The following is a 25,549-nucleotide window of genomic DNA, read 5'->3' as shown; positions in this document are numbered from 1 at the left end:
GATGTAAGACTTTTATAACACTCCCTCCCAAATTAGATGGTATTTAGGATTTATAGGGGCTTACATTTTTTAACTGCATAAAATATTATCTTTGTCTTCTGTAGTCAATAACTGTTAGATTTTCCCCCATATAGTTCCACCTTCTTTGCTCTTCATTTCTTTTTGTAGCTTCTATTTTCCATCTAGGATGGCTCTCCTTTCTCCTTTAAAATTGTTGGTGACAAATTTATGCTCTTGCTCTCTCTTTGTCTAAAAAAATGCCCCTTTCACTTTCACTGCTCAGGGGTATTTTGGTGAATATATTTCTGGATGATAGTCATCTTTTCTTAGCACAAGGAAAACATCATTCCTCTAAATGCTAGTTCCCACTGTTACTCTCAAAGGTCAGTCCTCAGTCTCTTAGTCCTCTCTGACAGCAACTAGATGGTTTCTTTAAATTCAGTGTTCAGCAAACTTCACTACAATGGTCTATGTTGGTGTATTTGTGATTACAAAATTTCAGAGGGTACATCCACTCCTCCCCCACCACCAAAGTTGAGGACAGACAGTATTCCTTTCAGTCCCTCAGAGAGGACAATTTCTTCCTAGTTTGCCTAACATGGTAAAAATAGAATTCTGGAGTCTCAGCTTTACGTAACTTAGTCTCCTAGCGGATACTTTACTAGGGCAGGCTCTGGCTTCGCCTTTTATTCCCACATTTTCAAGAAGCTATGAAAATCAACGTGCAAATTTTTCAGGTGAAGTGGATGGTCTCAAGTGAAAAGCCTGCTTCAGTGCTCAATCTACATTCAAGGTTACCAAACTCTTAGATTTTGGCCACTGAGTATTTGGAGATCATTGATGCATTTAAAAAGATTTTGTTTTCCTTTAATATTATATCCTACTTTTTTTTGTTAATTTCAGCAGGATGGCTGGTTAAAATACCTACTTTGTCACAGCACAGGAAACAGAAGTCTTAGTTATTTCTACATCCTTCACAGCTCTAGACTCGCCATCCAATGCCTTGCACAGAATATGCACTCACTAAATGTGGCTGACCTGACAGGAAACACGGCATTATAATAAAGAATATTTAAATTGCTAAAACTGAAAATCAGGACAGCTTTTCATTAAATTGTAGCTTTAGTCAAGATTCTCAATTCAGCATTTTAAAATAACTCTCAGTTGAAATACAGCTTTATGCTATACTGTTGTTTGGTCTAGATGTAGATTTTATTTGAAAAAGTCTTAGATTGGTTAAACTTTTAAAAATGTGCAATATAAGGCATCACAATCCAAGTTTCATACATATACTAAGACTTACTACATTGAGGCAGAATTAATTTTATGCTTAAATTGTCCAAAATAAATCAATTTTTTTTTTAATCTAAGTAGGAAAGGGGGTGAATTTAACAAATTCCTGAAAAAGTCACTGCGGCTTTTCAGGAATAGTATTTTGGAGTCTCAGCTTTATGTTTTACTTTTTTACTACCTGTTCCAAAATGGTCATGGCTTTTATTATTACCAAAAAGAAGGTGCACCTAATGCAGGGAGTTCTAGGAAGGCTTTTGGTGAAAGCTGATTTCTGAGTGAAAATCTGAAGAACAGAAAGGAATTAGCAGAGGAAGTGGAAGACGAAAGTGGTACCCGTAGGGTGTGCAAAAAACTTGAGATTTGAGGGAGCAGGCAGGAGGGCAAAATCAAGTCAGTAAAGAAAGGAGTCCTTCTAATCTTCCACCACCAAAGGCTAAGGAGATGTGAAAAGGGTATCAATGACAGCAAAGAGAATTTCATGCCTGGATAGATGTAGCCCTCAGCAAGAAAGTTGATCAAGCCACTCCATTAAGTTGGGTCATTCTTAATAAATTAATTTATTTATATGAAAGTTAATGCTTTTCTATTTAGAATCAGAATTGTTTGATCTTTTTCTATCAACACCAAGACATTACAAATGCTATGCTGACAAAAACAGAACAAGGATAACAACAACAAATGGACAATCCCTCACTGTGCCAACAGGTGGGAGCAGCTGGACCAGAAGAGAAGTAGACTAATTTTAATCATCTGAAAATATAAGCTTTTCAATCATTCAAAGCTGTGAGCCTCTTGGCCCAGAATAAAGGCCAATACTGATCTAAAGAAATTTGGTGGATAAATGCATGTTTAGTGGAGCCATCATTTTAAGTTTTGCTTATAAAAGCTTTTTTTTTTTTTTTTTTTTTTTTTTGCATGGCTTCTGCATTCCAAATTCAAGCACTGTAGCTAACCTAATTTGGGCTCTGAGCATCAGCATGAAGACATCTGTACTTCTTAGTAAGCCATTATCATTAGCCCTCCTTAGATGAAAGGCTGCTTTACTTGGAACACTGCCTGTGGTTCATTGCCCTTGATGTAAGAACAGAAAGATTCTTTTCCACTTCAGACTCCTAGAATATATCCCATTTGCCTCTGGATTCCTAATCTGGAATTTCCTTACCATAAGCACGTAAAATATTCATAGCCTACTAATGAGGATAATCTAGGATTAAAATGCCCTCTCCTCAAAATGGTATCCAAATTTGGCATTTCTCTTCCACCTTTCACAATACTAAAAATTTTACATTCAAAATTGATGTAACAAACAAAATAAGAGTACTGTCAATAAACACAGAGTGAAGGTAAAAGCAAATATTCCCTATAACCCGAGTCCATAAAATTTCATTTTCAGCTCCAATTATAAAAACAGTAAAATGTTACAAAATAATTTCTTTTGTTCTGATTTTTCACATAAAAAGTATAGCAAGATTCAGTAACAGAATTTAAACTGCAATTTGAAAATGCACAGTATGTTTTCACCTAAATATACAGTTAACTGATATGTGTGTGCCAATGCCTAGTACACTGGATTCACAGTTCTCATAAAAAATTTTGTAATCTATTTCAACAGGAATGCTCTCAAAGGAAGATATAAATTAGCAGTCTTCAAACTGGAACATGCATGCCCTGGGGATACATAACAACTTCCTAAGGGATGACTTGGATAACTGTAAAAGAATTTTCAGATCACTGACTTCCTCAAGGAGGAGAACATCTCGGTCAGGGCTTCTCCTTCCACAGTGGCTGGCCCTTCATCAACTTTACAAATGAGGAGCAAGCTTTCCACCATCTGGAATCTTATTACAACAAGTTGTGCCAGGGCACAGAAACCTCCAAAGCCCAAACAGAGGCATACAACACAGTGGTGCCTGGGCTGAGAAAGTGCATGAGTCTCCTAACTAGATGACACAGCCTTTTGTAACTGAGATGGTTTCCAATCCTTCGCCTTTATCAAAATCAAAACCAGACCTAAAGAGTGCTCACCTAGTAGATGATTAAAATACCCCTCAGTGAAAGAGATCTACATGATTCAGGGTTATAACTGAGGAGTTTAAAGAACTAGTGAGACTAATACAAGCCCCACCATTTCCATCTTTTTATCTAGGTGAACAGCATTTGCACTTACAAAAACAAAACCATCAAACACCAACCGGACGGAATTGACGCTGAACCCTGTCTCATCTAGCCATGAGTAATTTTCATCCAGGGAAACCAGAAATGATGTTTTAAAAGTCCCATTGTCTCATTAAAGAAAATAATTTACAATGAATGCATTACTTTTAACAAGTATTTATAAAAATGTATATTATATATATTTCATCATTTTTATACTACTACTAATAGTAATGATAAGTCATTTCAAAAGAACTTTTAAAATGTTAAGAATTGCACTGTCCAGTACTATATCCACTTGCCACATGAGGCTATGAGCACCTGAAACATGGCTAGTCCAAATTGAAATGTGCTATAAGTACAGAATGCACACCAATTTCAAAGATTTTGTAAGAAAATGAGAATGAAGAATATCTCATTAATAATTTTTCTTTTGATTACATGTTGAAATAATACTTTGGATTATTGGGTTACATGTATAATTAAAATTAATTTCACCTGTTTCTTCCTATTGCTACTGAGACTGCACAAAAATTTTAAATTTCATATGTACTTCATGTTACATTTCTGTTGGACAGAACTGCCTTAGAACTTAATGGTCCAATGATACAAAAAATGATTTTAAATGTTTATGTTTTTGTTGCATAGAAGTATGACAAAGATATCAATACAAGACTCTCAAGTGTAAAAGTAACAAAATAAAAAAAAAATCTTTGTCATTGGCTTATCAGGATTCACATTATCTTGATAGATCTGTGGTCACAAAACGTATTTTTGTTACAAATTTCCTGCTAGGATTAAGTAGCTGGGGAAAAAAAAAAGTTTTTTACACTATTTCCTTAGCTAAAATTTTCATTCCACACTGGCCTAGTTTTCAGGCTTTTAAAGTTTGCAAAGTCAATTTTACACTTCTCTCTGAACACTTTAAAAGTATTTTGTAACATATAGTTGTAACAAAAGCTGTCGATTATGGAAAGAAGAGCACATTACCTGGATAAGCACACTGCATTAGAGCCACAGATTTGCCTCCAGGGGCGGCACACAGATCCAGAACCTTCTCCCCGTCCCTCAGGTCCAGAGCCAGTACTGGGAGGAGAGAGGCGGCATTGAGGAGGTAGTATTTTTTAAGGTTTCCAAGCTGGTGTCTTTCCGAAGGCATCCTGTGAGGAGTTCTGCTAAGGTAACACTTCACTGATTTAGGATAGTAGGGTAAAGACTCTGGAAAGAGTGAATGATAGCCCTTCAGATGTAAATCCTTCTCTAGTTCAAAAGGAAAACTGAATCGGTTAAGAAGGACAGCATATTGCCAGCATGATGGAGATGTTAGTACACCCCTAGAGAGAAAAAGAAAAACAAAGGGATATTAATATTGTACAAAGCAATACTTTACATTACTAAGCGAGGGAATGTGGTCCCAGTTTTATACCTTCCTTACCTGGGATTTTGAGAGCCATATCAGTATTACTGACTTTTCCTTTTGCCTCAGGCTCCCATATGGCTCAACCCAACACTGTTATGGTTCTGTCTATATTTAAAACATTGATATTGTGTCCATTGTGTGTTTTCTCTTTTGTATCAATTTTGGTCACTAAAATAGTATTTATCTTGGTAATCGAGTTTTAGGAGCACCTTAAATTCTGCACCAGATAGGAATGCCTCACTTGCCCCAGTCTAGTCCCTCCCTGCAGATTATCTTGCCAAAAAAACATGGCCTGTCTTTGCATACTTCTAAATCCATCAAAATTGATCTTAGTCTACCACTTTTTGCACAAGAAAGAGTTTCTTAGAGACAAAATTTGAAACTTGAATCTATTAATATTGAAGGGAAAAGTACCATCATTAAATGGTGTTTAAAGGAGTAAGGGTTAAATTTTTCTTCTGACGAAGATAAAAGTATGGAAAGCTAACTACACTGAACCCTACAGTAACAGAGTTAATGAGGCAATCAGTGGCTCAGATGATACGAAACCAAGGATGGTTTAAAAATCACTTATGGATGGATGGTGCAGGCTCTCCACGCCCCATCCCCCAGCAGATCTAACTTCCTAACTTTTTATTCGGTCCAACAGTTAGATCTTTTGATGATCACAATATCACATCAATTGACAAATGATACATCAGGAAATAATTTATTTACCAGCTGACCTTTCTAGCTGAGTTATTTGGGAGCCTCATTAACCATGGTCAATTAAATAAATTCCAGCTGCTACTCACTCTGGTGTTGCCTGTGTGAGGAATGGCTGGATTGAAATGTAACACCTGTGACTCAAAGTGTGCCGTGTGAATTTCAATTGAGGCTAATACATGAAATTGCTTTCTCCTTTCGCTGCCTCTCACCGTGGTGGTGCATCATAGGAGCCTTGTGTTTCAGCTATACTGGAAGATGGCAATCTTTTTAAGAATGTGCTTCAAAAATTTTAACATGCATCAAGTATCTGTAAGACTGCTGGGCCCGACCTGGGGGCTTCAGGAGGTCTGGGGCGGAGCCTGAGAATCTGCATTTCTAGCAAGTTCTCTGAGGTGATATTGATGCTGCTGAGCCCCAGGACCACACTTTGGGAACCACTGCACTAAAATGGACCCAAAAGGGAAATCTATGAATGCCACTGTTGTGAATCTGACATCAGTCCATCCCAATCTTACCCTCCAAACTGGATGAAAATCTGTCCAGAATTTTGAGTCATGTAGCAACAGGGAAATAATGTTCAGAAAACATAATTTAATTAATACAGACTGAAGTGGCTTGGCTTACATCGTGTGTCCATCCCTCAGCTAACAAAGGGTTGAACACTTTCAACACACTTTGGATACTTTCAATTGGTTAATATCTGACAAGGCAAATCTCCATTTTTTTTTTCCTACAGAATTTCCAAAGCTATTTTAGAATGTTTATTCTTTCAGATGAACATGAGAAACAGCTGGTCAGTTAAATATTTCATAAAATATTTATATAGACAGATTATAAATTTGACTAGGGTTAAAGTAAATGCACTAAATTTGGGGAGAATTAACATCTTTATTGTATTTACTCTTTCCAACCTTCACAATATGTTTCTCCCTTTATTCACATTTTCTTTCAGGTCCCTTAGTGAAAGGTTATTAATCTTGCATATTTCATTTAGCCTTACTGTATAAAAGGACAGTTAGTTTAGGAACACTACTGAGTCTTATACATTATCTAATATTAAATCTTGAAGGATGAGGAGAAATTAGCCATATGACGAAATGAGAAGGGAAGTTCCAGGGTCAAGGCTACAGCACTTGTGCAGGCCCAGAGGTATGATGGACAGTGCACTTGCAGAACTAAAAGTAGTCTAGTGTGACAGAAGATGATATGGGTTCAGCATAGGATAAAGTTTCAAAATTTTATCTTATAAATTGTAAATTCTTATTAATAAGAAGTCATGGAAAGATTCTAACGGGAAGAGCCTCATGAGATTTAAAAACATGTACCAATGGCACAGTAAGGCAGGAGTCTTCAGGAATTATTCTAGCTCATTTTTTAACAACTAGATAAAAGAAGGCCTTGCTCAGAACAAATACATTTTCTGATCCCCCATAACTGACTACTGAACCACCTAAATTTCCTGAAACAAGTTTTCTTTAGCCTTTAACAGCCTCAGCATCAATTGCTCTTTCTGCCTAGAATGACCTTTCCTCTCTCACCCTCTTGCAGCCTGGCTAGCTCTCCTACTTGCTGCTCAGGGGGCAGTTTAGGCTTTATCCCCCCAGGAAAGCCTTTCTATCTACCACCCACTCTCCCCACCCCACCTCACCCTGATAATATTAACAAAAATTACTGATCAGAAGCTTACAATATGCTTTTTGCATGCTTGCCTCATTTTACCATCACAACAACCATGAGGGGTGGCTATTATGTCCATTTTAGAGGTCAGGTTAACTGAAGCTTTCAGACTTGGCAACTTACTGCTTAAGCAGAAGTCCCTGATTCAAAATCCGCTGGCTTTAGAGCCTAAAAGGAGCGTGAGGCCCTGGTACAGTAGCACAAGTAGTATACAACAGGAAGGGGAAGAGAATTTCTACTCTGACCCTCACCTACTGCCAGTGGCCCCAGTCTCCCTGAAGTGGTCTATTGCCTCTAACAGTGGGAACAGCTTGACAAACTCAGCCCTTGAGGACCAGCTGCAGCAGGACCAACTCAAAGAAGTGACTGCTAAGGCTGCCCAGGTTGGTGCTTCCCAGCCCTGAGAAAGCAAAGCTGTGTATTAATGTGGATCTCAGCTCCCCCTGCATCCACCTGCCAGCAGCCTCCTCTCCCCCCAAACACACACACACACACACACACACACACACACACACACACACACACACACACACAGACCCCCCAGTGATTACACTGGTAGGATGATGTCCTGGTGCTGGTGGTCTAGTGGCTACTCACTTCAAAAGCTCTGACGGATGGGCCAGTAGCCCAGCAGACAGTGGAGGGAGTACACATGAAAAGGCTCAGGGAGACACTGGCCAGGCACCACATTCCGTATCTCCTCCCAAGATTCACGAGGAGGAGCCTGAAATGCTCCCCTTACTGGACTCCAAGGCCAGAAGTTCAAGTACACCAGCAGACAGCAGAACTGGGACCTCCAAGGTCAGTGACCTGCAAAGGTTTTGCTAGTATATCCACTGATACCATTTCGAAAAAACTATATACCCTCTGGAACATTTTAAGCTGAAATCAAAATCTTCCTCATATGTTTAAGGATGTAATTTCCAGCATACTGTAAAGATTGACATTTTAAGATATAAATTACACTGCTTTTTAAAATGTATCCAGTGGAACCTAAATACCAGACTAATTCTGAAACCCATCACTGTCCATTTAAAAATTCATGGACTGAGTCTTCTTGAACAGGTGGAAATTTTACTCTGTTCCTTTTCCTTTTATTTACATTATATTTCCTCATATAACTTTATCCTAATATATTTTTGTGCTTTTCATCCTTATTACCCTATTATATTTCTCTTTTTCTCTCCCACACACATACACACATGTATATACTAAATTTGTTTTCACTGTAGCCTTAAAGGTCTAAGTGTTAAAATAGTAACTTCTGGATTCAGTTATCAATAAAATTGTTTGTACACAATTGATCAAAATAACTTACAGATTTGATAATTATTTAAACATAAAAAGGAAAAATTCATAAGCAATGTATCTCTTAATGAAATGAGCTTCCCCCCCCTCATATATCCAAGAATGAATATTGTCAGTGCTCTAATGATCAGGGTTCAACATCAATTTTATTCCTATTTTGTATTTGTAGAAGGGCTGAGAGAAACCTTCACTTAAATAAGTAGGTAAGAATTAAATACATTTTGTTAAAGCAATGTCTCCTTTTTGTTAAACTTCTTTTTGAGCTATAATCTCAAATCACTAAATGACATATCTTCAAAAATATTTTAAATGATCTATTAGCTGACAACTCAATTGGAAGTCCTTTATTTTTGTTGAAAGCAAAACTTGGAAACTGTCTGACGTGTCAGGAAAGAGTTTGCTAGTCGTTAGTCATTTACTTTCTAAACCCTTACAGTGATAGTCCAATAGTCTCTGGCAGGGGGAGTTCCTGACAGCCCAGAGGAATGCAGTGAGGAAGAGACAGGATGATGAAAGTGCACCCCCTTCTGTAAAGTGGGACAAAGACAACCGCAGACGGGCAGGTTGGGAAAGGAGAGTAAGTCCCCCTCAGGCAACAGAGAAGCAGAGTCATCTGGAAGAGCACATGTGAAAGCTGAGAATCTGGAAGTCGATGGCTCTAACTTGCCTGTGCTCACATATCCCTTGAAAATTGCATAATATATTATTTGGACAATGTCTGATATATGATAAAATGATTTTCAACTTTTCTGTGATTTTTATTACTTTACCTTACTATTCTATTCTCTACCTTCCTATGTAATGATGAGGATAAAGAATCATTTTGTCTAGACAATGTTAAGCACAATTGGTATAACTGCAGATTACAAAATCAACTAAATGTTCGTGTTTAAAAAATAGAAATCCCTTTTGTTTTATTACTATCATTATCCACTAGAGGGCACTCATTCAATCATTTTAAGCCTGGTTTAGAAATCAGAATAAACCAATTCATGGAAGTATATCAAAATTATGTTTTCCAATTATTTTATTTTTATTATTCAGAGATTCTAATGATGAATTGATTGCCTCCTATTCTTTCTTGGTGTTGTTTCCTCCTTGTCTCTCATAGAAGGACAATCTATGTCCCTATTTCTAGCCACAGTATCTCAGGAAGCGTTGAGGGAAGGTTTGTGTTTCTGGTGGAGACAAAAAAAGGCTGAAAATACTGCACACAAGAAGTCCTTATGTCCCTTACATCAGGAGATGTGTGCATACACAAGGCTGGGACTCCAAACCCTTCACAGAAGCATGCTTGGTAGAGGAAAAGGCACAGGCTTTCAAGTCACAAGCTTGGACTGGCCATAAACTGAGACACCTGGCAATTTTTCTAACCTCTCACTTTAAAGGGGTCTAAAAGTTACTACTCACAGGGTAGTTTCACAAATTAAGATTGAACATGTGTGCAAAGTCAACATAAGGGACAAAATAGAAATTGAGGTACTAGTTCATTTGTTTTCCCCAACCAGCCCACTACACCCCTCTTCACAGATTCTGGTAATGCAATCTGGTTATTTATGTCTTCCTCTATATGTGAACTATGTGAACTCTGGATTAATAAGGAGAAGGTAAAAAAAAAAATTTACAGACAGGCCAGAATTAACCATGTTTCCCCCAACCCTTTTTTTTTTTTTCCTTGCTTTCCACAAAGTGCACACAAAATTTCCAAAGTTTGTAAACATTTCCAATTAATCTTCCCCTCATATATATTTGAAGGCAGAATATATATAATCCATTGTGCTCAGCACAACGTCTGGCATATAAATAAGGCCTAAATTGTGATTAAGTAGATGGCTTGCACATGAGTCTTAGGAATTGGTTCTTCCTGACCCTCCTTTGCCAAAGAGACAAGCAAGTTATTAAATTATGACAATAACAGTCTTGAAAGAATTACAACAGCTGTATCAACAAAATTCAATGGAAACACAAAGGGCAGAACTAATTTTGCCAAGTGTATATGGGGCAGATTGATGAAGAATTAGTTAGTAATAGTAATAGTAATAAAAATAATTCTAACATGTATCAAGGGCTTACTATATGTCAATATTCTAAATACTTTGTATATATGTAAATTTATTTTATCTTTCCAAATAATTATATGAAACACAGAATTTTTCCCTTTTTATACACAAGGGTAGGAGACACAGAGATGTTAAAATAACTTTCCTGAGTCACGTTACAAGATGCAAGGGTGGGATTTGAACCTACACTTTAACCACTGTACAGAAAGAAAGGAGATGGTCATTCCTGGCAGAGGGAGCAACATATTAAGTCCCAAAAGTCTGTCTAGTCACGATAAGATGTTTAGTCCAAATGTAACACTGCAGACAGTGGGGGAACAAAGGAGGCTCGTACTCCAGGAGGGACACAATGGAATACGGCAGCACTGAGAAGCAGCACAACAAAAGTGGGTAAGACAAATTCCCAGGGCTTTTCCAAATGTGCGCTGTGTATCACTGGGCAAATTACTTAACCTCTATATGCCTCAGCTTTCCTACCTGTAAAATGAAGATAATAACAGCCATCTTCAAGGGTTATACAGAAGATTATGTCATTATTTGTAAAGTGATAAGAACATTGCCTGCCATATTGTGCCAAAAAAGTGGTTGCTCAAATAAGTAAACACTAAAGGTGGGCGACTATGAAAAGTGCTGCTGCAATATGCCAGGTAAGAAATGACGAAGGCCCAGCTAAACAGGAACAGTGAGGATAAGCAGGAGATCCAAAGTAAGAAACTTTTCATATAAAAGCAAAAGCATTTGGCGGGCATTTAGATTTTGATGGGGGCAGGGCAGTGGTGTGTGGTGGCAGCACACAGTTCGAGGTCCCCAAGACCACTCTTGGGCTTGATTATTAAATAGAAGGACACACAGAACTCACCGTTAGACCCATGCTTATGGTTGAAGTTTATTATGGAGAAAAGATACAGGTTAAAATCTGTCAAGGTAAGAGATGTGTGACGCAGAGGCACAAGCGTTCAAAGCATAAAGCTTCCACTTGTCCTCCGGTGGAATCATGGACAAGGGTAACTTTTCCCTGCAATGTGTGACAATACGCATAGGAGCACTGCCAACCAGGGAGTCCTGGTGTCTAGATTTCACTGGGCTCAGTCACACAAGCATGAGTGACTGCCCACTCACTGATCTTTTTAGGCTAGAGTCCCTCGGGAGGTAGGAGGTGGGAGGCCTAGCTAACACAGTGGCCCAGAACCTCCACCATAAATCACATTGCTAGACTTTCTCATGTTGCCCAAGCCCCCAGGTAAACAAAGACACTCTTGAGCAGGACACTCCAAGGGCTTACAGATCACCTCCAAGGAGCTGAGGGCAAATGTCAGACCTGTTTTTGAATAAGGTTCATTCTTTATGACAAAGGTAGTGAAGTGTGGAGGAGGAAAGAGGAAATGAGACTGATAATGATACCTTCCACTGAGATAGAATACGCAAGTAGCAAATGGCAACATAAGCTTGGAAAGGAAAAATCAGAATATGCTTTTGAGTTTTCCTGCTGTGGAACTAAGTGAAGTGAAACACTTAGAAGCGTGGGGCTGAAGTTTGGGAAGGACCCCACCACCTGAGACAACAGCATACTGAGGGAAGTTTACAGCCATGCCAAGAATGGGCTCACCTGAAAGAGAACATGAGGACAAGTAGGGCAAAAACGGAACCAAGGTAAACCCCAACTCCAAAGGGCTGCTCAGAGGGCAATGGCGAGGAGGGTTTTTACAAAATAAAATTAAAATAAATACTAAATTGTCCCTACTATTACAGGACTATTGAGTAAATTACTTTCTAAGTAATGCACTCTCCTTTCTCTGGAAGTACATAGCTCTGCAAACACAGTACTATGTCTTTCAAATAAATGATTAAAAGCCAAAAATATTTGTTTTCATTTCCCCATGCCTTCCTGCATGCACAGAGTACTTTCTAAGCTGAGAAAGCCTTTATTTTGCCTATGGCAAATTTAGCACATGTTTATGCAAAACTTAAACTACCATGAAAACCCAACAAAAAGGCAGATGAAGCAGAAGGCACAGCTAATCAAATGGATTTGAGGTTCACTGCTCATTTTGGTTAGGGTCAAATGATAATTTATAACTGTCTGAGCACATTAAATAGAAAAGTAACTCATTACATTAGGGTATGAATAGCCAGATTACTATAAAATCTGAAGACAATATACCTCTTGAAATCTGTTTTTTTAAAAATCATCCATTTATGCCTAATTACATTCCAGATATGAGAGGCATATAGAATACGGGTTAGCAGTGGGAGTTTATGAACCAGAGAGTCTGGGCACAAATCCCAGCTCTCCCACTTAACTAGCTGAGTGAACTTGGGCAAGTTACTTAAAACTCTGCGCAGTTTCTTCAGTGAAAAATGGGAAACAAATCTCATAGGTTTTTCTGAGGATCAAATGAAGTCAGTATTGCCTGGCACGTAATAAGCACACAGTAAGTGTTTTGTTATTGTGCTATTCTATTTGAGTACCTTTGCATACTGAAAACCTCACGAATTAATTACACACTCCACTATTTATTCCTTTTTCTTCTCTGTGATAGAAGACACACATTTAAAGATTTAGTCTTGAGATAAAACTTCAAGCTACATTTTCACATTACAGTATTTACGTTTCTAAAACAGCTTCATTTGTTTAAAATTATCTCAGAACCACCTTATACTTTATTAAGTCACCAAGAAACCTGGCTTCCCTCAGGTAAAACTAGGTACTCCTGACTATTTCTATTAGGATACTCATGGAATTAGCAGCTTATATAGTTTTAATCATGCTCCTCCTCCCCCATGAACACCAGACTGTCAGCAAACTGGACATGGGGACCGTCTTGCTCTTTGTATGTCACAGGGTATAATGTATCAAGCACTCAGTGTAAAGAACAGAGTAACATACCAGAGGCAAAACTCACTAAACATACAAATTAAACTTCTCTCACATCCATGCATTAAATATTTATTTGTTTTCTATAATACATTTAAATAACGTGTGTGTGTTAACACGTGTGTTCAAGACATAGCCAGCTATATACATAGGGAAGAAACATGATTACCAAATAAAATGACATTAGCTAAGATAAAGCAGTGTTGGCTTTAAAGACTTGTTGCATTGTCTTCTGAATTTCAGAAACTAGTCAAATATCCTCAAAAGTTTCCTTTAAAATTTTTCTGTTACAGTAGAATTAATTTTGTCAAAGTGGTGGGCATTCCTATTTCAAAGATCAAAGCAATTGCACAAGGCAAGGGCAGAACAATTTGTGCTATCACTACAAAGTTTTCTTTCTCCTCTTTCATCTCCCTATGATTCAGTCTATTTCCTCCTCATTCACCCCTTCTGAAGCCTCAGCAGGAAATGGCAGCCAGGTTTAGAGTCCTTTATTTTTTATCTTCACAGCACCCCTCCTCAAGAAGGGTTTATTTCTTGTTCTATCATAAAGCATCGAGATGAATTATACTAACCTTACTGTATTCCAGGCATCTCCAAGTTCTTTGGAATACTGATTTTCAAAATGATCCAATACAACTTTGCAAATCTGTTTTGCAAGCTTCCTCTCTGATTTTGCTTTCAGCTATGATGATAAGAAAAAGTTGCTGACACACTGATTTATAAATTTATTGAACTTCAACATTAGCAAAGTCTTCTTTTCTTAAGATAAAAACACTTTTTTTTTTGGATAATTACTAGTTCTTGACACAGGAGCTGTACCTCACACATAACAAAACTGTATTACAATACTCTTATCTACTTATGAAAAAAGGTTTCTCCAAATGACTATTGCTCAAATGTAAAGCAAAGGTTGAAGCAGAATCCTGGTGTTAACAGAGGACTATACGTCAAAGGAACAAAATTTAAATAAGCCACTCTGGATGTTAACATCAGGGAGAAGTGGGTGAAAAGCATATGATAACTGCATTATCTTTGCAACTTTTTTGTAAATATAAAATTATTCCAAAATAAAGTTTATTTAGAAAAAGTCACTCTGGTCTCCTGCGGAAACTTCCTTACAATTCTATCTCATGTACTAATCCCGGAAAAGTTTATCGAGGGCCTTCTATGTAACAGAAATCGTTCTAAGTTTCCAGGATAGGGCAGTGACAGTCCTGCAGGAGCTTGCATTCTGCTCAAAGCTGAAAGTAATGGATATATTAAAGCCCGCAGCCTGGACTGCAGACAGGTTATCTGAGGAGAAGGTGAGTCTCGGGAGAAACGGACAGAGTATGCAACTAGCAAGCGTCAAAAAAACAGCATTATTCCAGAGCTCTGGACTGAAGCTAGAGAAACCCAGAGATCAAGAAGTGCCCCCGTCCCAGCCCTCTCCCCCGCCATGCCGGTCAGTAAAGAAGTGTGCAGTTCAGTCAGAGGCACCCGGCTGGGTCCCAACCCTCACCCGGGTCAACATCTTCCAGTCAGGAGAGGTCAAACAAGAAACCAATACCGCTGGGCATCTAAAGCCTGCAGGGAACAAACACAACAGCCCGCCTTACGAATTTCGCCGGACTTCTCTCCTATCCCTCACGTTTCCGACTCAACATCTCGCGAGATACTGATTTGCGGGACTTATCGAAATCTCGCCAAAAGACCTAGGTCTCTCGAGAGTCAAGCGCAAGGTTACTCTGGCGGGTGGCTGAAAAAGGCGGTGACCACCTACTCCCGGGGGCGTGGTCGAGACCTGTAGGCGGAACTTTGGGCGGCCGGTGCTTAGATAGACACGCCTTTCACAATCTTTTCTGCTGTGTCCTTGGGGCTCAGAACGACTGGGGATGTTTGTCCCTATTAGGCTTGTAGTACGATCGTCGTTTTAAGATGTTCTCAGAGGTGAAGCTAGTTACGGAGCTAATCTACCAAATCCGAAGACCCCCATTAGCCCAAATATTCAGAACTCAAGATAAAATAATGGATATGACGAAAAATATTCAAGCATTGCCTAGAGATGGCCAATTGGAACAATCTCTCTCTTTAAGGAGGAGGGTTCAACTGACTGAAGTACACAGGTAGAGCGCTTTGCACAGACTAGGAAACAGTAAATGCCCAAATGTTAGCTACTTTATTATCTTGATCTTCGTGATTATCAAGTTTTGATACCAAATGCCTGACGACCAAAATGACCTGACCCTCCTCACCCACATTTACTAACGGAAGGGTTACTAGTTCTCAGGAGAGTTGAGTGTTAACACCCATTCTGATAGGAATAGCAATTTATTTGCTTTTTTAGTGGTATTTTTTATTTGCTACCTTGTTAACATCAATCAGCAATTTATCAGAAAGTCAGTGCTTAACGTAGTTCCCAATATTTAATGAACATCATCATTTTGACACCCTTGATGCTTAAAATATCAGTATAAGTGTATATCATAGGTGCAAATCTTAGGATCATGTAAAAAGATAAACTTCATTACTCCTAATGTGATTTGAAGCCTAATATATTTTATTTATTTAAACAAGTTGCCCAATAATTTTTAAATGAATTTAAATTTTGTGCAAAAGAAAATATATTATTAAGATGTGAGATGATTAAATGCATTAGTTCGTTGTGTGTTTAAGGAAAAGTCGTTAGTTTACATTTCAGCCTGTAAGAAATTTCATAATTTATTTTTTCTGTACTCATTACAAATTGTTTCATTTAATGAATTAAAAGAGTAATCTATTTTCAGTGTAGACATATAAAAAACTTTTAAGGTGGTAGTAGAAATCGTATGTACTATTTTTCTATTAGGGAAAGAGGATATGTTATGCTTGGAAAGAGGTCATATTAGTTCTATTTTATTCTTTTGTAATTTCTTTAGCATATTTCTATTTTCTGGTTTTTAAATAAACTAATGCTCATTGAAGAAACCAAAATTTAAAGCCTATAAGAATGAAAATCATGTATAACACAGCTAGAGATAATCACTATTAATATTTTGGTATATTTCTCTATGCATTTTCAAGGTTGATCAAACTATGTATAATGTATGCTCTTCTGCTTTTATAGGCATTTTCTTATATTAAAAATTCTTCCTACAGTACATAATTTCTACAAGTTGCATAGTATTTGAAGGTATGGAGATTATACTAGCTATATTATTATTATTTGATAAACATTTTTGCTCATAAATCTTTGTAAGTCTGATAATACAATTTTTTAATTATGTCCTTATTCTGGGTAAGTTTTCAAATCTTACTAGTATCATATTTCTTTTGTAAATTACTTGCTCATACTCACTTATCTATAGCTATCTTAGTGCTATTTTAATTTATATTACAGATGTTACCATATCACATTTTCAAGTACTTTGTCAATTTTTCTTATCACCATTAGATTCTGAATGTGGAAAAAATGTGAATTTTTATGCAGTCAACTGTTTGAATTTGTAATTTACTTCATTGCTTGCAAATTTCTTCCCACAGAAGGGAGTTACTTCTGTTCCTTTCTTTTTTCTTTACAGGTTGACCTTTCACATTTAACCCATTAACCCATCTAGAATCAATATTAGTATATCATGAGAATGTTAATGGATTTCCACTCCCTGACACCAAATTGCTACCGAAGAATAAACAAAGTTTCTTTTCACATTGAGCTTTTACGAGTAGAAACTGTTAGAGGCCAACTTGTTTTAAACCCACTGTAGACATAAGAAATTAAGCTGACACAAAATACCAGAAATTGTACTATGGTTTTAAGATTGTTATTATTATTGTTATCATTATAGTGTTAAAGAATGAGGCAGCTTAATAAGGACTTACTGCTAAGCTGGAAATTAATTTTTACATGCTCAATTTTATTGTGAAATCATTTGATACAAGAAGTGTTACAGAACAAACTTTTTAGTGAATTTTCATAATTATATAAAACAGCTCTCAAAGCCCTTCATGTTCATATAGAGATATATGTGTCAAAAGATAAAGACAGGGTTTGTAGTAAAATAATCTGACATCAAGAGTGTTAGCTCCTTAAACTGGATGGCAGAAAAACACAACAGAGAAACTTATCATCAAAGCAAGAGAACAAAGCGTAGTTATAGGCTTTAGGTGAGTAGATAGTTAGCTGAGGCTCTCATTTTTTAAATTATAGGCCTTCAAAGTGGTATGTACAAACTCTGGCAGACTGGGACTCAGAAGTAAATATAACAACTTGTATTTTTATTTTATTTTTTCTAATCTTTGAAAAAATTTAGGGAGGTATATGTACAAAGTATGATAGAATATGTATATAACTGCTAAGAGCTGAGAGGGTAGAATATAGCTCAAGTGCTAGAGCACATGCTCAGCATGCAGGAGATCTGGGGTTCAAAAAAGTCCTCTTAAAAAATTAAATAAACCTAATTACCTCCCCCCCAAAACAAACCAAAAAAACCCAAAACAAACAAACAAAAGTGAAACTTCTCCCTTTCCCTTCAAAATTCCTATGTTGACCTAACTCCACCCTCCCACCCTCCCCACCCCTCCGCCACCACCACCTCCCTCCCCCATACCTCAGAGCTTGGCTGTATTTGGAAACAGGGCCTTTCCAGAGGTGATTAAAAGGAGTCGTTTAGGGTGGTCCTAATCCAATCTAACTGGTGTCTTTATTAAAAGGAAATTTGGATACCCTGAGACATTAGCTAGCAACAAATGCACACAGAGCAAAGACCATGTGAGCACACAGGGAGAAGGAGGCCACTTGTAAGCCAAGGAGAGAGGTTTCCCACAAGGCCTGCCAACACCTTGATCTTGGACTTTCAGGCTTCAGAACTGAGAAAATAAATTTCTGTTGTTTAAACCACCCAGTTTGTGGTACTTCGTTACAGCAGCACTAGCAAACTAATACAGTAACTTTATATTTAATGTATACTAAAAATATGTACTGAAAAGGATGTATCAAATTTGGAGACCACTGATTCATTTACCTAGGTCATACTGTTTCCTCATCAGCACAAAAAAGGAACTTACAACTCATGCTCAAAATTAGCAAATTATTTTCTTCATATTTTCCCTTTAATTTAGCTGATCACTTTCATTAAAGAAAATTCATATCTGATAACTCTTTTCTCAAAAAACCAGACTTCTCTTATTATGCCTCCACAAAGACAATGGATTATTGCTGTTTTGATAGTTTTTACCATACTTAAATGTAAGTTTTGAAGTATATGAATTTATTATCAGCTGGAATGTATTTCTTGATAAATTAGAAGGTTAGTATTAGCAGAATCTCAACTGCAAAGTGTATTCCAGTTAGCGAAAAACTTAGGTAGCAAAGGCAAGGATAACAAAATTTATAAGCTCCAGCTTTATTTGTATAAGCAGTTTCACTTTTGGGTGAGGTGGAGATTAGGTTTTATTTATTTATTTAAATGGCAGTACTGGGAATTGAACCCAGGATCTTGTGCTTGCTAAGCATGCACTCTACCACTAAACATGCCCTGCCCCTAAGCTTTGATAAGCTTTTGCCATCTGGAAGCATACAGTATTTCTTTAGTGTGGAATGGAAGAAAATGAGTAATGTGAATAGCATAGCATACAGAACCAAGTATCAAATGAAATAAAATATTGTCAGTAAAAGGACATGTGGTTAACAGATCAGCTGCAAATACAATGGCATATTCCATAGTTGAATGTCTCTGGGCTATTCACAGGTAAATTCACAAATTAGATGAATTCTGCTCCTTCACTTGGCACTTATTACCAAAAAGAAACCATTTAAGTTTATCAAATGAAAAGCAAAACAGCATACTGATATAAATTATTTTTATTGTGTGAAACTGTCATAATTCATAATAATTAAGAATAAAAATGCAGCATATAACAAAATAGGCATTTATACTTGTTAAAAGCCACCTGGATTTACAAAACTTTAAAAATATTTTTAGAATGCTTTAAGAATACAAATTATGTTTTGAGAGATATATAAAACATTTATTCCATTTTATCATATATTTAAATTCAAGATCTTCAAAATGATTTTTATTTATTTTTGTTAAATGGACTCAGTACATTATTATACATTATAGTAATCACTGGTAGGAAACAAAAACTTAAAACATACTTATCTCATACTAGATGAATATTAAAAAATGGCAAAAGCATGAGTTTAGTTTTTAAAAAATGAATAAATATAAATTTTACAAAAAAGGAACCAAGAAGATATACAGGTTTGTTCTCTAAAATCCACCTCAGAATTTACATACTGTCTTCTTGGGTTGCTTTTCCTTACAAATTCAGGTTGTTCGGAATTCTGTATCTGAAATAGAATGCTTTTATCCAGTGTGGAAGGTAAGTCTCATGTACAAAATTCCAAAAATTGCATATGATGCTGACTTAGAGTAATAAATAATCTGATTAATGAAAGTTCAATGAGTTAGAAAATGTGAATAAAATGCAATATTCTAAAAAAAAAACTTTATAAGTAAATAATCATATTAAACTGCCTTAAGCATACTTAATCATGTTATTTTCAGATACCAGTATATGTCTGTTGTCAGTACAAGATGCCAAACTGACTAATTTTAACAGGGTAATTAGAATTCATACTGTTTATGTTATTTTCACCTTGAGTAAAGGTTTGCTTCTAATTAAATGGACCATTATGAATCTGTTACTCAAAATATGTATCTAAAAGCTTGTCTAAATGCCAGAAGACAGAATACTACAGATGCCATTCTTCAGTGCAACAGAAGTACTATTACTTTAAATTGAGAAATTATTTTGAAATTATTTCTTTATTGATGTAATTTAAACCAACATTTTTATTGTTATTTCTTTAATATCTAAGCATTTCCCAGTTAAAAAATACAAATTTCTGGGCTACAGTAGCTTTTCTGGTCTTTTTGCCTTGAATTTCAAGGCACAAAAGAATTAGAATAACCTAAAAGAGTCACTGCAGCTTCTGACAGAACAAGGGAGTGACAAGTAGCACCTTGATCTCTGAAAAGGTCTAACCTTTGAAAGAGGTGTTTTATTGGGGCTTTTAATGATATTTCATAAAACATTTTTATTAACTTAAAAAGCATTTAAGTCAAAAGGTATTTTGCAAGTCTCTTTCATTTATTGGGAGCATTACCAAAGAAAACAAATAACAGCAAAAATTAAACTAATTAATTAGTGCTGTCAAATAACAATTTGATAGAATAAAAATATGAGAATATTTTTAAAAGATATTTTAAAATTAGGTCAAATTAAGATGTATACTTCAAAAACATACCTCAAACCATATAAATATATCCTGTTTGTATAGTTTCGTGTTTGTCAAGTAAATCAACTCCATTTTCCAAACACAATTTAAACATAGCATCTATAGAAAAGTGCACAATGTCATAGTAATTAAAATCCTTAAAAGTTTTAGAAAAATATAAAAAGTTAAAAATTTAGCTTATAAATTCCCAAGAGTTCCCTTTCCATGTACATGTCTTACAAATGTTAAAGATGGAGAAATAAAGACAATTAAATAAAGAGTAAAGAAAGGGTATAGAGCCCACTGGCTCTTTTTCTGAAGAGGTTTCCCTTCAGGAATATGCCCATGAGTGGGATGTATAAACCAGAGTCATTACCAACTCTTGCTCGCCCCATTTGCTGCTCATTTTGCTTCCCCTTTAAAAAACAAAACAAAACAAAACAAAACAAACAAACAAAAGTATGAAGAACATGGAAAAGTAATTATCAGATCAGTCAGGTCTTTGGCTCACTGAAACTGCTAAGGGTGTCCTGCCCCAGTCATCAATGTTCAGGGTTTTTCTCCTTGGAGAAAGAAGGTCCTCCAGTTCAGGCGGCCAACATTAAGAGAGTGCGACCGTATGACCTGGTTACGAGATGATGTCGTGAGCATCACTGTTAGGTCTCTGTCGCACAACCAGGGGAGGCAGTGGCTTCCCATAGAAATCTATGTAAAGAAGGGAGACCAAAAATGCAAAACTGTTACATTAAATCAAGATTTTTGACACAATTCATTAATTTCCAGCCAACACATTTAATGAGTAAAACACTTCGATTTTACAGGTGAAGCAATGAGCGGAGAGAATAAGGGGGAAAAAGTCAGAATCAAAGAAAACTTGAATAAATTCAAAACACAATCAGTAGGGCAAATTCCTAACTCTAGGTTATAAATTAATCTCCACTAGATTTAATAAAAGCTGTATCTAATGTATATATTATTGTTACTGTTTCCAATTACATGTTCATATTAGAATAAAACAAACACTCAAAATTTATGGAACCTGTTGCCAAAGCCCTGATAAAAATCAGTATTTGTACAACCTGCATTCTTATCCAAAGGCTATTACTTCTAGGAATGTGGGGAGAAAAATTAATTATGTTAGTATTCTGGTAAGTAGGAATCTTTTACAATGATGCTTCAATATAGCTCAGTGATTTAGGACATATTTGATACCAAAAAAGTCTTAATTTGTACTTCATAATAAGTTCGTATCCCTTAATTATCAAATTTAATAGCATATGGAAACTTTCAATAAGTAATTATTTTCTGACCTACTACCTTAAAATTATTCTAGAAGCACAGGTACAGGATCACTGAAATAAATATATTAAAAATGTATTTAGGGGCCTATTTCCAGTTCTGCATGTGCCAGAGTTCAGCTAAACTACTGCATGGTGTAGTTGCCTCAGCATCTATTTCATCTGGCCACCAGGCCAGTGGAGGCTTTAAATAGATACCAGCACCTCATGCAAAAACATGCCCTAGAAAACAGCCTGCAGAATCACAAGTAAATGTTTAGTCCCTGATATAACTTCCTGGTGGCCCTCCAGATCAACTGTCTCCCTCGCCTTCCCTTAGAAAAGACCCCAGAAGAGCTTACCAAAACTCTGCTGTTTGGGGTTTGAACTGACCAATCTGGCCCTAGCCTGGGAATCCCAAAGCACTCCACCCACAGACCCTAATAAAGGCATGTGGCCCAGGTCCTGCAGCTCTCTCTCTCCCTGCACCTTGCCTTGATCTCCCAGCTCCCACTCTGGAACCCTTGAAGCATGCCATGTACTTCCTCCACGAACTGTGAGTAATTTCACTATTTTGATCTCTCTTGTAGTCTTTTTAAACCAAGGCTTACCATCCAGCATGTAGCTGGATGCTGGATGGTAATAAACGTTAATTTAGCAAAGTCATAACAGCATTTAAGGAGCTTGTAAGTCACTCCATACTAACAAGAAGTAAACAGCTGAATATACTGAAAAATCACCAATTTTTCTGAAATCTGTAAGAGAGGGGAGGTCACAAAACAAACCATTGACCTGGATATTGGAGAGACAGACAGGCAAATATAGGAAGTCAGTTTAGCAGACCAGACATTCATGAATGGAAATTGCTGAAGGAACAGGTGGCCAGGTAAGAAAACCAGAACGGTGAGTGATGAACTGCTGGACACTTAGTGTGGATAAATCCAAGAGTTAACGACTCCAGGAACTTCAGTCTTATGACCCCCCCACCATAATATTGTGAGTCACCTCCAGAAGCCTGAACAAATTCCCACAGTAAATACTGGAGAAAAACTCCCTCCTGCTTCTGGCAGAGCAGGGGAAAAGCTCCCGTTATGAATACTGCAAAGTACTTTGCTCATCTTTTTATTTTTATATATATATAAAATAAACTATTATAAGATATTAATATAATCATGTTTATTGCAGTTTCCAGGCTCCCATATGACACATACCTAAAGCAGAACATTGCAAACTGACGCTACCAGCAGCTACTTTGTTCTTCTCAACAAGGCCTGCGCTCAGAGAAAACTAGTTAATCAGAACCTAACCTGCTGGGGTGTTATCAGAACCTAACTGACCCAAGAAGGGAAATGACCAATTCCACTTGGCTCGAGGGATTCTGTCCTACCTAACGAGGGGGAAAAAAAACCTGAGAAACTCTCATGAAGTTAAATTCCAGAAGCACAGGCTCACTGAAAGACTTGAGACCTAATCACAGGAATATAGAACACTTCTCCGCCACCCCACATCACCACGGTATTATTACTAAAGGCCTATTTACAGCAGTTCCTTTTACCTAGTACATCATGCTGGACTATCAAGAAAAAATTCCAAAAGACAAAAACCACAGTTTGAAGAGACAGAGCAAGCATCAGAACAAGACTTGGCAGGGATATTGGAATCATCAGGCCAGGAATTTTAAACAACTATGAGTAATAAGCTAAGGGCTTTAATGGTTAAAGTAGACTGCATGCAAAAACAGATGGGCAATGTAAGCAGAGATACGGAAATCCTAAGAAAGAACAAAAAAGAAATGCTAGAGAAACAAACAAACACTGTAACAGAAATAAAGAATGCATTTGATGGGTTTATTAGTAGACTGCACATGGCTGAGAAAAGAACCTCTAAGATAAGAGGATATATCAATAGAATCCTTGAAAACTAAAAACATAAAACTGAAAAAAAAAAAGAGAGAGAACATCTAAGAACTGTGCAACCACAAAAGGTGTAATTCACGTGTAATGGGAGTAACAGAAGGAGAAGAGAGAAAGGAACAGAAGCAATATCTGAAGTAATAATCACTCAAAATTTCCCCAAATTAATGTCAAACATCAAACCACAGGTCCAAGAAACTCTGAGAACACTGTGCAGGATTAATGACCCCAAAACTACATCTAGGTATAATATATCATTTTCAAATTACAGGAAAAAGAAAAAAATCCTGAAAGAAGCCAGAGGGAAAAAACACTTTTCCAGTAAAAGGACAAGAGTAAGAATTGCATCCAACTTCTCCCCAGAAACCATGCAAGCAAGAAGAAACTAGAGTGGAAATATTTAAAGTGTTTAGGGAAAAAAACCCCACCAACCTAGAATTCTATACCCTCAAAAATGAAATCACCTGTCGAAAGTAAAGGAAAAATAAAAAATTTCTCAGACAAGCAAAAATTGAAGGAATTTGTTGCTAGTAGATTTGCCTGGCAAGAAATGTTAGTTTTTCAGAGAGAAGGAAAATAACATACATCAGAAACTCAGATCTACATAAAGAAGGAAAAAGGATCAAAGAAACACGTAAAGATAAAATGAAAACTTATTTTTCTTATTCTTAATTGATCTAACAGATAACAATCTGTTCAAAATACTAATAGCAACAATGTATTTGATTATGTATGCCTACATATAAATAAAATGGATGATAGCAATAAAACAAGGGATAGGAGGAATGAATTAGGATTATTTGGCTATTACAGGCACTCACACTACCTGTCGAGTTGGTTATATGAAAGTATTTCTTGTATACATTTTTATTTTCGATTCCAATTCCTATTTCTCACTTCTCACCCTGACTACTCCAACAGCTTCCAAATGGGATGCTTACTTCAGGGTGTGGCCACAATCTAGTCTGTACTTTACATTGTGACAAAAATTATTTTCCTAAACAATAAATCTAGTAATACTATTTCCCTGCTAAAAACGTGTAGTGTCTCACGTAAAATTATAGCAAGTCCAGACATCTCAACATATATGTGAGGCCCTAAACAATCTGGCTATAAGTCATAATTTCAGTTTCAACACTTCCAGTAACTTTAAATTTCCTCTTTTTTACCCACTCTACCCACATGAACCTAAGCTCTAGTCACAAGTGACTTCTGTTTTTCAAATAAGCAATATTCTTTCCCAACTCTCTACCTTTGAACAGTCTGTTACTTCTGCTTCCTGACTTTCTGTATTCTTCAAAGATATAGGTCTAATACCACTTCCACTACCTAGGCAGTCTATGCACAGTACTCCAATTTTACACCATAGAACCTATTCCTCCATAGTGTAAATTGTCATATATACTACAGAAAGCTGAAGTATTATCTTTTCTATCAGACTAAGATCCCTGGAAATGCAGAATTTACGTTTCATTCATCTTGGCATCACAAATGTTTTGGGTGGTATCAAATACAAAATAATTGTTTGTTGGATGTGTAATTCAGTAAGAGAAAAAATAATATCTGTTATATATGAAATTAATATCTTTATATACATGTATGCTTACATATACACATATAT

General features: G+C 36.6%; 2 protein-coding genes across 8 annotated transcripts in view; both read right to left on the bottom strand.

Annotated features, from left to right (window-relative positions):
* Positions 1–15,159, bottom strand: part of NSUN3 (NOP2/Sun RNA methyltransferase 3) — a 56,884-nt gene extending 41,725 nt beyond the window's left edge. The window contains exons 1-3 of one of the 3 annotated variants that reach the window (XM_074361591.1): positions 15,000–15,159; positions 14,071–14,180; positions 4,438–4,781 (exon numbers count right to left, since the gene is read on the bottom strand). In XM_074361591.1, the coding sequence (XP_074217692.1) occupies positions 4,438–4,781; positions 14,071–14,180; positions 15,000–15,011 (466 nt within the window). In that variant the 5' untranslated portion in view covers positions 15,012–15,159. The remainder of the gene's footprint in view (positions 1–4,437; positions 4,782–14,070; positions 14,181–14,999) is intronic. The other 2 variants (XM_074361595.1, XM_045503796.2) reach the window with 2 other exon arrangements.
* Positions 15,160–19,257: 4,098 nt separating this feature from the next.
* The window catches only part of ARL13B (ARF like GTPase 13B), a 64,138-nt gene continuing 57,846 nt past the window's right edge, over positions 19,258–25,549 (bottom strand). For 2 of the 5 annotated variants that reach the window (XM_074361557.1, XM_074361572.1), the window contains one exon: positions 19,260–21,443. In XM_074361557.1, coding sequence (XP_074217658.1) covers positions 21,367–21,443 — 77 coding nt within the window. In that variant the 3' untranslated portion in view covers positions 19,260–21,366. Of the gene's footprint in view, positions 21,444–25,549 lie in introns of all 5 variants that reach the window. The other 3 variants (XM_010966438.3, XM_045503794.2, XM_074361583.1) reach the window with 2 other exon arrangements.

Source organism: Camelus bactrianus, chromosome 1 (assembly GCF_048773025.1).
Source record: "Camelus bactrianus isolate YW-2024 breed Bactrian camel chromosome 1, ASM4877302v1, whole genome shotgun sequence".
Lineage (NCBI taxonomy): Eukaryota > Metazoa > Chordata > Mammalia > Artiodactyla > Camelidae > Camelus > Camelus bactrianus.
Note: the sequence above shows the minus strand (reverse complement) of the source record. Positions and strands in the feature narration are given on the sequence as shown.